At 40.0% G+C, this 14,444-nt stretch overlaps 2 protein-coding genes across 3 annotated transcripts in view; one reads left to right on the forward strand and one right to left on the reverse strand.

The window, feature by feature from the left end:
* Nucleotides 1-586: 586 nt before the first annotated feature.
* LOC117450054 (protein ILRUN-like) lies at nt 587-9,682 on the reverse strand. Its single transcript, XM_034088045.2, has 5 exons — nt 9,411-9,682; nt 6,974-7,128; nt 6,668-6,865; nt 4,354-4,679; nt 587-2,314 (listed from the first exon to the last, which is right to left on the reverse strand). Exons 1-5 carry the CDS (start codon nt 9,572-9,574, stop codon nt 2,279-2,281), a joined length of 879 nt encoding a protein of 292 aa, XP_033943936.1. The 5' UTR covers nt 9,575-9,682; the 3' UTR covers nt 587-2,278.
* LOC117450053 (bridge-like lipid transfer protein family member 3A) overlaps nt 2,323-14,444 on the forward strand; it is a 56,879-nt gene continuing 44,757 nt past the window's right edge. Inside the window, exon 1 of one of the 2 annotated variants that reach the window (XM_071203736.1) lies at nt 2,323-2,980. In XM_071203736.1, the coding sequence (XP_071059837.1) occupies nt 2,877-2,980 (104 nt within the window). In that variant the 5' untranslated portion in view covers nt 2,323-2,876. Of the gene's footprint in view, nt 2,981-11,023; nt 11,197-14,444 lie in introns of those variants that run through there. The other variant, XM_034088044.1, reaches the window with a different exon arrangement.

Genomic DNA, 14,444 nt, shown 5'->3' on the forward strand with positions numbered 1-14,444 from the left:
TCCACAAAAAAGCAATGAGATTTCTCCATTGTATTTTAGAAAATAGCTCCAAATAAGATCTGTGGGAAACGTACCTGTTAGATATATGCACGTTTTGTTCAGCCGGATAATATCCACATATCTACCCTACTTTTATCATTTTCGAATCATAAATGTATCAATTAGATTTATGATAGACTTTTGAAACTACAACAAGATAAGAAGGACTTTTACAAAAAAGTAATAGAGATTTTTGTCCAGAAGGATAGGCAAATGGACTTCATCTTCAAGTCAAGGTAAGACCACAATTTTATTGAAAATGGGATCTTACTCAGAGAGAACAATTCAATATTTAAATGATAAAATTACATTTTTTGGGTATTTTTTTTGTTGAACTGTCTGTTTAAAATTAATTGAAGCATCAGACAAAAAAAGCTTTTGAAAATAATATTATATTTTGATTTAGGTCAAAATATAATATTTGTAAACCTGAAGAGTCAGTGCCTCGCCAGCCATGAACCTCACTGCAGAAGCTTATATATAGACATCTACGTTTTTTGTGCCCCACCACTTTTGCACATATAGAGAAACGCCACTGGAAACCATCAACAAGGATCAGATGTGTTTAATGAGCTCGACTATGAAGCACATTGCAGACTCTAATGTGGCATAATGTAAGCATCGTTTTAACAATAAACAGGGATATTCGGAACGATAATTATACTAATAAAACGGCCACTTCAATGCAAATATACAATGTTGTATCTTTGGGTAAATTAATGTTTCCAAATAATAATCTTCTACTACATTCATCAAATACATTCAACTTAATATGATAAACTCTATGACAGCTTTTCAAATCGAAATTCAGAATAGGGTGACAAAGAACATTTATGTTTTTTATGAAGTCATGTTTTTACCGCTCTTCATATGGCTTGGATTCAATGTCGTATGTCATAGATCAGGGGTTCTCAAAGTTTTGATGAGTGAGGGCCAATTTAGGTACCCAATATTGGATTGAGGGCCGCCCAAGAAAAAACGGAACACAAAATAATTCCAAAACAAATCCTTTCTTTATTGTACTAACCAATTACCGCAACTCGCGAGATGCCTAGTTGCCATGCAACCAGTAGTCTAGCAAACTTTCCACAAGCTGTCATTCATAATTTAGGAATGACAACCCAGGGGGCGCAGTTTTACCATTCTTAAATTCCATTCTAATTCTTACTAGATACAACCATGGAGGATTAAAATATAACGCATGCATTTCAGCGTGTCACATTAACTATCGCGGGCCGCCAGAAACATTTCCGAGGGCCGCCATTGGCCTGCGGGCCGCACTTTGAGAACCCCTGTAGATGCTTTATTCTCTTATCTTGTGTTTTATTTCCAAGCAAAACTAAAAAGCTTAATACAATAACAGGGATTTTTTTTAAATACTGCATCATATTCTGTATATGAATATATATAAAGTACCTGACTAATAGAAGGCATAATAAAAATGGTTGGCTCCAGATCCAGAAGAAAATGTCTGTACAATGAGGCAGAATAAACTTAGATATACTGTAAATATCTGTTTCTCTTATTTTCTGTTTGATAGAATAATGTCTCACTTCCCCCCCAGTGGAGGAAATTGCATCACATTTCAAAATTGTAGGTACTATGAAAGCATCAAAATGATTGCCCATAATGCACAAGCCATGAAGGACCTTGAGATGTATTTCCAAAGCATGTGGCTGTCCCCCTTACTCTAAAGTGGATATTAAAAGATAAAAAGTAAATAAGGAAATCCAATGGTTGGTTTCAGAGATGTCCATTTTTTTTTGATTTAGTTACAGGTCGAGATAAAATGAATGAATATATCAAGAGTCAGAGCAGAAACTGGAGAATCAGTTGGCAAAATAAATGGCTTTTCCTCCATAGTCTCTCTTTCAGGTTGCACAATACACACACATGCACACACGCACACACACACGCACGCCCGTCATCATTATTTCATTTGCACTCTGACAACTAAAAATCTGAAAAAAGAAAAAGAAAGAAGTTATATCACTCAAAAGACTCATAGCACTCATTTTTAACTTAGCATTCACACGTGCATACAGTGAGTGGTGGGATGTTGTTGAGCTGCACGTCGGAGCGTTGGCCTCTGGTTTCTCAAAGTGTAGCTGGTCTTTGCATAAAGTTTTTTTTGAATCTCCACACTCTTTACCAGCTACTGATAAAGCATCTTCTTTCTTGTATTGGTGTGACAGACTCCAGAGGTTCAGTGCTGCTTCACTGTGACAAGTCCCAAGATTTAAGAGTGCCCGAAAGGAAAAGGCTCCTGTATACCCTGTAAGGAAGAGAAATTATTACAAACAGACAGTAGGGCTGCAGGATAATGACTGCTAACATTTCAACAAAAGCGGCCTCAGTAGTTTTTATTTGCTTCAATCTGCCTTCCAGACCTGCTGTTCTCCACCTGTCCACCAGGTGTCCTCTGACTGTCCAATCATCTCCAGCTGCTGAAACACCTGACTCTAATGATCTCATCAGTCAGTCAGTATATAAAACCAGCTCACCAGCTTTTTTCCAATCTGTGTTCTCCCAATACATGCTTTCTTACAGTAAAGAGGCTTTTCATCTTTTCTGAGCTACTCCAGGATCACTGAAACTACTCTCTTTTGTTATTACTTAGTGGGATTTTGCCATATTTCAAAATGTTTGAGACTTCCTCAGTCCTCTGTTAGCGTGGCCTACCAACAGCTCAAGCCTTGACCTCAGTGAATGGAAACGCTCTACTGAGCTAAAGCTAATTAGCGGCAAGATGCTCTTCTCAAATGACTACCACAAACCTCTATTAAAGATTGCAGTGCTTGAATTTGGAACCGGAAGTGAACATGGACTATGAATGAATGGACTATGTGGGAATGACACCACTTCACCGATATTCAAAGACTGGACACACGGCTAATGAGCAACATCATGACGGCCATGAAACAGGAGGGCTGTGCACCAGGTAATACATCTAATGGCGCATTTCCTTTGCAGGGCCTCGCTCGGCTTAGTATGGTATAGTTAGGCCTTGTCAGGACTGGCTCACTTTATGCTGCGTTTCCATTACAGTTTAGAAGCTGGGCCAGTAACTATAGTAACGCAGTGTAGGCGGAGCCGTGACGTCATCTTCAATTCGAAATACAAAACCAACATCAGCTGTTAGCACTCAAGCTCACAGCTCCTCATATCTGTTCAGAAACTAGACAAAGTTAAACGAGTACAAACCACAGACTGTCTGTGATGGCGAATACAGTCGCTGGTTTATTTATGTCTGTAGGCCGTTGTTGTGAGTGTGGACGGTCGGAGCATATACCACGTTAGCTTAGCCGATCTCCATTTAGAAAACACGTATTTTAAAAGGGTTTTTCGCCTGCCGTCTGTCTGCAGACTTGTCAAAGCATTAATTCATGGTTTTTATTATCCGATATCAGTATGTTGTTACTTCGCCATCCTTTTGAAACGTGTATTACAATTTAAATCACGGCCAAATATGTTCATTTTGTTATAGCTGTAGCCCCCTTGCCAGCGATTCTCTCTAGTTTAGCATACTCAGCCCGACTCAGCCTGATTGTTGGCCCGTTAAGAACCTCGATTTTATGGGGCCAGAAAAACTGTGAAATAGTACCCGCTAGCCAGTACTACGCTAAGTGGAAACGCAACCAAAAACGGCGCTTAAACCGCGCTGTAGTGGAAATGCGCCATAAGTGAACCTGCAATCATCTAACCTTTCTGGATTTGTTTCCATGTGTGGACTGCCTTCTCGAGCCTGTCTGTGAACTTCTCTTCAAACATCAGTTCAGTTGTTACTCTAAATATAGATTACGTGCTGTTGCAACACACTTAATGTGTTAAACTTACACTTGAAGAGGGTGTGCTTTAAAAACGACTGCCTTTTAACTAAAGGAGAGAACTGATTCACCTGAGTTTTATGAGCGGTTTAGTTTTAAATGTGGATTTACTAACTATACATCTTGCTTTGCTAAACTGGGACAAGAACTAAGATAACAATGATTCCTTAGTGGAACGTAGTCTTAGTCAAAACATCGGAGGAATAAACCTCTTTGCAGCTTAATATGTTAAAGAGTATAAGCATCCAAATAATTGTCTAATGTTGCCACCCTGAGAATTTTGGATAACTTATTGTTACAGATTTAACCTCAGATTAATAAAAACATCATTTGGTATTCTTTTAACGATTTTTTTAAATGTATGTTTAACGTGCATTTGAGAAATATCCCGATACTTAACGTTCTATATGTTGCAACCAGGTTCTAGAGCTAGAAATGTAAAGAAATCAACCACGATTCACATGTCTGGAGAACCCTCCTGTCTTACCTGGTTATAAGATACTACTGATAGATTGCTTTGTAGACTGTTTGCTACTAGATCCACAGAGTTGTGTGAAAGTCCATTCTGATCTTGCTGCAGCTGGTTGGGGTTTCCCTGCCAATGTTCCTCTGGGCCTCTGTGTCCGCTGGCATCGTGCAGGCTGTTGTTGTTGCTGTTGGGGCACTTGCTCTTCTCTGGAGAGGCGAAGGGGTTGTAGTCGCCCTCCAGAGCGCGGTGAGGCTGGGTGTTGAACTCTGCTTGAAAGGAAGAAAGCTGCTGTGTGACGCCGAGGAGGCCTCCAACTTCCACACTCAGGATCACCCAAATGACATCTGTCAAAGGAAGCAAAACGCACGGTATGATACACAAAGCCACTAACAGTCTGCCACTCGCGAAGATGTACCCAAGTGTGTAAGGTTTAAACTAATTGCCAAATAATTATGCTAACGAGTCTGAAAATACAAATGATCCTGTAACATGTGAAGCTGGACCACACACCCACAATATCCTCCAGGTCTGCAATTCTTCTCTATAAAAGTCACTAGGAGACTGATGATGTTAAAGTGACAAATGATCTCTATGTGGAGTTAATGAAAGGCCAAGTAATAATTGAGTATCCCTCTATAAATAGGCTTGAGGGACTTCCTGTTGGGATCCATCACACACATTTAAATTTGCAGGAGGACGTAAATCAAGTAAATGAATGACTCTTAATGCATTTTTGTGTGTGCTGATGGGAAGGCCATTCAATCATTGGTTATAGTTTCCACTAAAGGAAAAGCACACCAAATGATGTCATTTCATTTCATCGTTTATTTGAATAGGGACAATGCACATTAATGAACACTTTAGACAAATAATGCTTCAAGTGTAAACATGCCGGATCTGTAGTCGCTGACATACAACATATAAGAACTAGTGCTGTCAAAATTATCACGTTAAAGGCGGTAATGACTTTTTTTAATTAATTGTGTTAAAATATTTAACGCATGTGCAGAATGGCCCGCCCCATGCGTGCCACCAGTGGCAGCGCTGGGGTAGGCTACACCCATACAAATAAATGGCTTAGCCCCCCCATGAAAATGATGTTAAAGTAAGCAAAATAAAGTCTGCCAACTCGCGCGGAGTAAATTGCACAGACAGCAGTTAGTAAGATTGATTTCAGTAGCCACGGTTTTGAAAACTTTTGTCACGTAGTGATCGTCTTCTCAATAGAACATCTTTGATAACGGCGTGGTGTTGTTGCAGGACGTCCCGACGGAGAATACTTTTGCTGTAGTACAGGGGTGCACATAACTGGTACGCAGTTTATGTGCGTAATCTGAAATGCGTACCGTCACTTGTGTCACAAAGCGCATTTGCGTACCGACGTACTTGTGAAGCTTTTCCAGAAGGCGGTTGGATCACCAGACGACAGAGTCGGTCTCCGTGCGCACAGACAGGGCTGCTGTTAACGTCGGTCTGTATAACGGAATTGTGCTGAAACTACGCCAACCGGCTGCGCCCCACCCCCCCACTGGAGAACTGCGCTAAAACAGCTGATCACAACGTTCACACTCTGTGGTCACGAAGTACTCCACTAGCAGCCCCCCCCTGTCGACATAGTTCGAATGGTGATTAATCATGATTAATTAATTTTTAAGCTGTGATTAATCTGATTAAAAATTGTAATCGTTTGACAGCCCTAATAAGAACATGACATTTGTAAACATAGCAAAAAATACATACTTGATATGCGCAAGAGCAGCACACACACAAGTATTTACCACATGGCAGTACACTATAGCAGCAATGACATATTAAGTGCAAGAGATGATACAAGAGATGCATAAAGTGCAAGAGGAGATACCCTGTGTTGAAGTGCATTTAGCGGTGATTGCACGTCTGGTTGTTTCTCAACCATTCTTTGAGTTGTAGCACTTATTTTAAATAACAACCGTTGTCCTCTGCTGTTAACTACAGTGATTTGTGAAATGTTGGCAGCTTAGTTCCAACTAAGGACTTTTATTTGTCAACTGCTGTATTCTTGTAGTCTATACAAATGTTTTAAAAGCTCAAGGTGACATAACCAAAAAGCTTAATTTTGTCTGCCTACAAATCCAGAAACCAAAAATAGTCTGTTTGTAAAAGGATATAAAAAAATCAATGGCAACAAAACCCACATGGAGAAGCGTTTGGAAGTTTTGCTATAAAAGGAACTGAATTGCTGAAGACATTATCAAAGTAGGGGCCAATAATATTTCTGTTGATAGACTAACTAATAAATTCCATATTGCAACAATTCACATTTTCTTTCTAGTGTAAAGCTCTCTGTCCTCACCTCCAAAGTACAGTCCGGTGGCTGTGCACATCCTCCACTGGCCCTGGTACATGCCAGGAGTCGCAGGGCTCTGCATCTGAACACTGACATCAGCCACCTCCTGAGGGTCTAAAGACCGCGCCATCACCATGTTTACATGACCGAACTGATCTCCTCCGACATACTTCAGACAAACACCGGGAGGCCAGGACTCTGGACCTGGAACACACACAGAGAATGTGCTGAACTTGGCTTGAAATGTGAGTCTTATTTATTTTAATTCATAAAGCTGGCGTCACCTCTGATCTATTATCCCAGCAGACTCACCTGTGTTCTGCACTCTCCAAGTCTTTGTGAAAGGTGTGTCTGGTGGAACTGATTCTCCCTCACCAATCGTCACGTCACTCACAAAGGACATGCATGGCGCGCTGATGTTGGGACTCTCAAAGTCATAGTAGGCTCCGATGGCTGCTTGTAAATTCCTGTGACATTAGAAGACAGAAATCCAGGTGATCAGTACAGATATAGATTCTCAATATTAGTATAACATATGATTTGTGTAGAAGACACTCTATGATTTGTCTGCAGTATGCACAGATATGACACATTTAGTAGCTAGTTTATTTACGACATTTTCAGCAGGATAAAATACGTTATTTAATAAGGATTGTATTCCAGCATATCAAGGGTTTTACTAATGCACCCTTTGTTTGTGAAATGTAGGTCATATCTTTTATTAATCAACTTTTGGTCTATAACTGTCAAACAGTGAAAAATCACAATTTCCTTAAGCCTAGTGTGAATTCTTGATATTGCTTGCTTTGCCCAAACACAAATGTATCCACAAACTACAATAACATTAATCCAAATCCTCAGAATATATCCAGCAATTGCACATGAAGAAGTTTAGTACATTTCTGCACTGAACAATACAGCTATTCAATCTTTTTTAAAAGCATATATTGTACATGTAATGGTATATTTGTATACAATTATTTACATCTTTCTATACAAATGTAATTGTCAACATTATTTCTGACATTTAACAAACGATATCTATAAATGGTTTTAGTCCTATACCCAGGAGTCTTAGCTATATTGGTACAGTTTACTGCTAAACAAAATGGAAGCTTTAGTTATTCAAGTCTAATTTAAACAAATAATTGTCTTCACTCAAATTACAAGCCCTCAAATTGGAAACCACAAGGACGCACGTTACGTACTATAATACTTTTATATTAAAAATAATTTGGCATTTTTGAGATTGGGTTGGTGCAATATATTGAGGTAAACGGATGCCTGCAGACCCAGAGAGATTGCGAATGGGGGCTTCCCGTGACATGCTGGTCATCCATAAAGCAGCCGTTTTTATTTTTAGAAAGCCCGTTGCAGAGGAGCCATTACCCGGCGTCACGTGTTACTACTACAGCCTGCCCTGAGACACTGTTATCTTCCATGGAGCTGCATTAGCTTAACACTGCATCTGCGCAGAGACATTTATCCAAGGCAAGACTTCAATGTGACCTTTGCGTCCCTTGCGCATCGTTTTTCACTCGTTTAATTTAATCGGTGAGACAATGGAAGACGCAGCTTGAGTGTTCGTAGTGTTGTATTAACACATTATAATGCTCGTGTCCAGGGTCGCTCAACAGCCACTATGAGCTTGGAGCCCTAGGTGGGAAGGTTACGTCATAAAACAGCAGCGATCTCCACTGTGATTATCGTCGAGTGGCAAACATAACGTTTGATCACCATGGCTGCTGATAACGTAAAGGTGTTTAACACAATAAGCAATGCAACGACTGAGAAAATCAGTTATACACTTTTAATCATCAGTTCAGTGACGAGTTCGGTGCCTAGCTTTGCATAACAGCAGAGGTGGAAGAAGTACTCAGATCTTGTACTTAAGAAAAGTAGAAATACCAGAGTAGGAATATTCTGTTACAAGTCCTGCATTCAAAATGTTCATCCAGTAAAAGTACAGAATCAGCATCCAAATACACTAGTAAAATCGAAGTAGTCATAATGCATATTGACCAATTTCGAAATGATGTACTGTATATCATGTTATTATAATTACATTATTGTATTTACTGCAGAGTGGTTTGTGAATTTAGTCCAGGTGTTACGTGCCAGGCTGTAACTAAAGTCGTAAGTGTTTATATTGTATATCATTAATCCAAATCTGCATAGTAATTTAAGGTCAGATTAAATGCATGGAGTAAAACAGAAAAAGCATCAAATGAAGATAGGCCTGGTGTTGTAAAGCAATAGTACCTCATACTTGTAAGTACAGTACTTGAGTAAATATACCTGGTTTCTTAACACCACTGCATAATAGTGATGGCCAACCTACAATTCCTATTAGCAACCACCACATTCACAATAAAACACTTAATTTCCATTCAAACATCCCACCCGCTTTAATGTGAACTCGTTTGTTAGTTAATGTTTGGAGTATAATTTTGTGTCACAATACCTGCTAAACTACCTTTTTACCGTCCCTAAAGGCAACCAAAAGTGGCAAACATGGTGACTCAGCTAACGCTAGTTACGTTACTACAGCGTCGTATCCACGTTACAAACCTAACGTAAAGCCACCCCCTCTGTCACAATGAACAAAAACAGTACCTTGTGGTTTACTTTAATGTTTTAACCGATGAAATATAAGTTGTACTGTGAAATCCCCTTGTAGAAAGCTAGCTAGTTGACAGTAATATCTAGCATGAAGCGCACAGCAGGCCCCACGAGTCCCCGGGCTCACCAGTTGGTCATGTCCAGAAAGAAGGCGCATCCGGCGGGGTTGAGCTGGAAGCCGAGCAGCCTCTGAAACTCCGTGATTAAGATGTCTTTGTCTGTTGTTCCCATGCAGCTGAATTTCTGCATGAGCTCCTGGTCCAGGTCTATGTCCAGTTCCATGCCCTCCATCTTCCGATTCGCCCGGACAGAAACAGGGGCTTCGCTTCCTAATTTAGTCCGAGGCCTCGACTTGTCATAACAAACTCAACAACAGGGCCGAGTGCGCATGTCACATGATTCAGTTTCGCAGCTCAGCCTATCAGCCAGCAGAGTGGTGATGACCCTCTGGAGCCAGCCTTTAGGAGAGAAACTTTCAGATTAATCATGGTATTATTTTTGGGGTAATTATTACTCGATAATACTCCCTGGTTCTGTGTTGATTTATTATTTTTTCCAAATACTTTAAATCAAATAAATACATGTCAACCCTTCAATAGTGTTGTATTGCTCCTGTGGGGATTGCCCACAGTACGTATTGTAAGTTGCGTTCGATAAAAGCGTCCAACAAGTGACATGTAATGTAATATAAAGTATATATTCAAGTTATTGCTTTTGTATCCATCCACTTTATAAACAATAATAACTATATCCATAGTTTAGTTAAGTACTTAATATTGTCTTTACTACTTTTCTTGGTTATATTGGTTCCCCTGTCACGTCTACAATGTTCACTATCATTCTAAAAGGTTTCTGTGTTGTCTTAATGTCACTTATTAGGGTTGAGTTCGATAAACTACAATGAAGAGATGGGGGAAAAAACTATTATTGGTTGTAAAATATTGTGATGACCCTTTGCAGAATAATATTTCCTTTATAATATATAATGTTTCCAATATAGTATTTTTACAAGGGAAGAATGTGGTGTGATATCAGTTCGACCTGTTTAACGTGTTCAATACACCTCTACTACGTACATGGCCAGGTAAAAGGTTTCAGGTATAGCCAGGTTTCCATCCCAAGGTATTTCACATTTAAACCTAACATTCAGATGATTTTCAAAAAGAAAAATAATGTTACTGCACAATGTTAAGATATGTTGAGTACCCATGTTAAGTTGGGTGTATGGCACTCTGCATGGGGGCCTAAAAATGATATCAGATTAAGTGACATCAATTAAATGATCACGATATATAAAGTTTAGTTACAAAATGCATCATAGTTTCACTCATATTATATACATTGTCAAATCTATAATAGTTAATTCGTTGTTTTTTAATTATAAATCGTACCTTCTGAAAATGTGTTTGATCTAATATGTTTTTCTTGTGTTGCTCTTTCACATAGAACAGAGATGCCATTTGAAAAAAGGTTTTAAATATAGATTATTTTTTTCACTCCGATTAACTGATTTAATGTAGGTAATAATAACACACAACCACCACTTTATCATTGCATAATTGCAAGTATTATTAGCTTGGATGCAGAAGTAGTCGTGATTGCTGTGATTTTCTGCTCTGTTCTCCCCACAATATCCAGCAGGTGGCGTCAATGTGTCGTTAAAGCCCTGGTGTTGTTTTTTTGGCGTGTGTATGTGTGTATTTGTCAGACAGAGAGAAGGGGGGTGAGTGAGTTGCTGTCCGGCGTTTAGCGAGGTAGCAGCGGCTAGAAGGATGCACAGAGCTCGGGCTGTGTATAATAAAGAGGTGCCTGCAGGATAGTGTTTGTTCTATTTACTGCTGTTTCTGCACGACAAGGACGCCAGCAGAAATGACCGGATTAATCAAAAAGCAGATTCTGAAACATTTGTCACGGTAAGTGTCATCTTTGGCGTTTTGTGTTAGCCAGTTAGCCCGGCTGGATGATGTTTTAACGTTACTGCCCAACACACAGCCAACCACAGTCTGCTAGTATTTGCTATCAAACGTGAAGCTAGCTAAATTGATTTACACACTGGTTACCAACTAGTTTAACGCTACATGTTAAACAGCCACATGAGAATAACGTAATGATGAGTTAACTTGACAGGGACAGTGAACGCAACACACCCGTTAAACCTGAACGGGATACAATTAAATTACTTTCACAACTGAATGCATGTGTTCCTAGTACTGTTATGCTACATACTGTCTTTAATGGCTTTTCTAAGCTATATAAAATGGGCCTCACATCTGTCATTATTGTACCCCTCTGTTTACTTAGACACATAACGTTTAAGGGTCCAGGGCATCATAATTACTTTACAATAGAAACAAGTAGCATATTAGATCATCATTATCACTCAACTCCATCTATCTATTTGTAAGGTTACTATATATTTCTTATACACAGTACAGCTTAACACAATGCCACTTCCTCAAGGAGAAATACACATGTTCTTCATGGGTAGGTTAGTAGAGGAAATATTTTAATAATCTAGCCTATCTAGGGCGAAAATGTATTCATCCCCAACTCAGAGTAGTCGGTTATGTTCCTGTAGTCCCATCAATGTCATCATTCAGCAACATGTATACAATATGGCACCATAATGTACATGGGCATATTTTCTATTCCTGTCACCTTCAGCATCCTCTCCAGAGCTGACTGCTCCCCTTCTCTATACCTGCTCTTACTTCCTCTTTCTGTGATGCTGCCAAGACATGTGCACACCATGTTAGCTCCTTTTTAGGTTTGATTGCATCAGAAATGGTGAGCTGCTGTTAGTTTTTACTGCTGAAAGTTGTTAAATACATTTGGGATGGAGAGCATAGTTGGTATGTGTTGAAGGTGTATCTTACTCCAGTTGTATGATCTTCTATTTGACCAACTCTTATTCTCCTTCCCTGTGTTGTCTCTGACACTGAATAATTAAAACAAAATTGTCACAGTAGGTCGGACACACTGGATACAGACTTGGTCAGTAGAAATGCGAGCACATAGGATTAAAGTTATTGAATTGATAGTCTATGCATAGATTCAGTTGGTCTTCGTGTAGCGTTATTTGTAAAGCAGGTACCCAGGATGTAGACAAGTTCACATCCGATTTAACCCAGGCCTTCCTACATGCATTCTTATGGCCATAATGTCTATAGTACAACACCACTGTGTTAAACGTATATAATAGACTTCTCAAACTAAATTGACAATTTCTATGGATATTTTTTGTGTTAATCGGATAAAAACGGCATCGGCAATGTTTAATTTTGAAACCAAACAGTTTTACTTTAGGCAAAATGTGTACAATGCACTCCTTCTTGCCTCAGATAAGCTGTGGGGTTTCTGTACTCTTTGAACAATGCTAATCTGAGTTATTAGTTTACATTGCTAGTCTTATTACAAATAGCACAACTATTCAGTAGTCTTAACTCCAACGTATGTCTTGATAATAAATACCACCAAATCGCTTTTTTAAAATGCTGCCAATCCAAAAGCAAGTGTATTATAATGCTGCATGCCAGCTGTTTGGTATTTTGGACATGTGAACTAGCTCTACACCTCTATGACTCATTAAAAGGCACTGGAAAAGTTTGGGAGTTAACATTAAATGAGCAGCGGCCCATGTTTTGTTCACAAAAGAAGTGTTGAGCTTTTATTTTATTGCGGAGTGTCGAAGAGAAGCTCAAGCTTTGACTGGCTTATCAAGTACAGCATGGTGTGAAGCCAAACAATGTTAAACGTGTGGACAAATTGGACCACATTTAAATATCATCTCATCAGTTTATTTAATACTGTTAATCAATCTGTGCGCCAAACTCTGTTGAAAAATCAGCAGGCTAAATGTCAAGCAAGAACAATACAGTGTGTCTCTTGGCTGATGTCTGAAATGTCATGGAGATATGCCAGAACAGTGTTCAGTCATGTATATGAAATTAAAATACTTGACACATTGATTTACTTCCATTGATGCTATATTCACCCTGTTTTGAGTTGGAGGCTGTTACCGGCTGTTGGAGCGCGCTGCACTAGCACCCTGCCCCTTTCACACCAACGCGTTTTCAGCTCCGGCTCGGAGCTGGAGCCTGAAAAGTACCGGTTTTTCCTGTTCACACCGCAGAGGCGCCGCCTCTTAGCTCCGGAATCCGGTTCACTTCCAGCTCCAAAAATTGTCGGTCTAGAAGCAAGAGCTAAGAGGCGGCGGCGCTTACGTCTCTCTGCGGCTTTCACATCAGCGCTTTTCCCTTTTTAGCTCTGAGCTAGAGCTTTTCTGATTCAGCTCCGGTTTCTCTTTTCTGCTCCCGCTCTGTTCACACCGCCCAGAGCCCGACTGGTGCTGCTGCTGCTGCGTCATGACGTCACCGTTTACATCGCTGATTTGCTCCCCAACAGCGTTACGGCGCTCACAACAACGGGGAACTGCGTCGGGTCGATGATCGTGTTGCTTTTAATCACACAAAGCCAGATTAAATTAAATAATGACTTCTCCAACCTTATACTTTTCTCCAGAGTGCCGTGGTTCATTGTTTATTAATGTGTTTCTGCTGCATTTACCGACCACTGCAGTGCTGGCTGCTCTTCCACGGGAGTTTATTCTCCCGTTAGCTCCCGGTTAGCTCACACTGCAGCGGCCGCTCTAAAGTATTCACTGTCCGACTCACACAAGCAGCTGATGCATATCCCCAGTTCCCCTTAGCCTAAGTGAATGTGTGTCAGTCTGAATTGACGCTGTTTGGCATCACAACGCTGTTATGAAAGTTTCTCTGGTATAAAATGGGTGATGTTAGCATAGCAACGGAAGCTAAACTGACCACTTGCTATTGCTATCTTATTGTGGCATAAACTGTTTTCTACAGGCACATTTTACCGGCGTATTTTTATTATGATTCGACTTGTGATAGTCGTACACGACAACCTGTGCAGCCCATGTATTGATTCCATCCGATAGCTGCTATAATACAAAACAACACGTCTGGCTCTCTCCACAATGATCAATAACAGTGAACGGATGGTCAAAGTAAGGTACAAATAACCAGAATCACACGAAGCCTGGTTAGTGTTGGCTGACTTTATAAAGTGTGTTTATAAGCACTACTGCTTGTAGGCAGGCATGACAGTCGACCCATGTTCAGGGGAGGTGGGTTTAGTT

The sequence above is a fragment of the Pseudochaenichthys georgianus genome, chromosome 7, assembly GCF_902827115.2.
Source record: "Pseudochaenichthys georgianus chromosome 7, fPseGeo1.2, whole genome shotgun sequence".
NCBI classification, from domain to species: Eukaryota; Metazoa; Chordata; class Actinopteri; order Perciformes; family Channichthyidae; genus Pseudochaenichthys; species Pseudochaenichthys georgianus.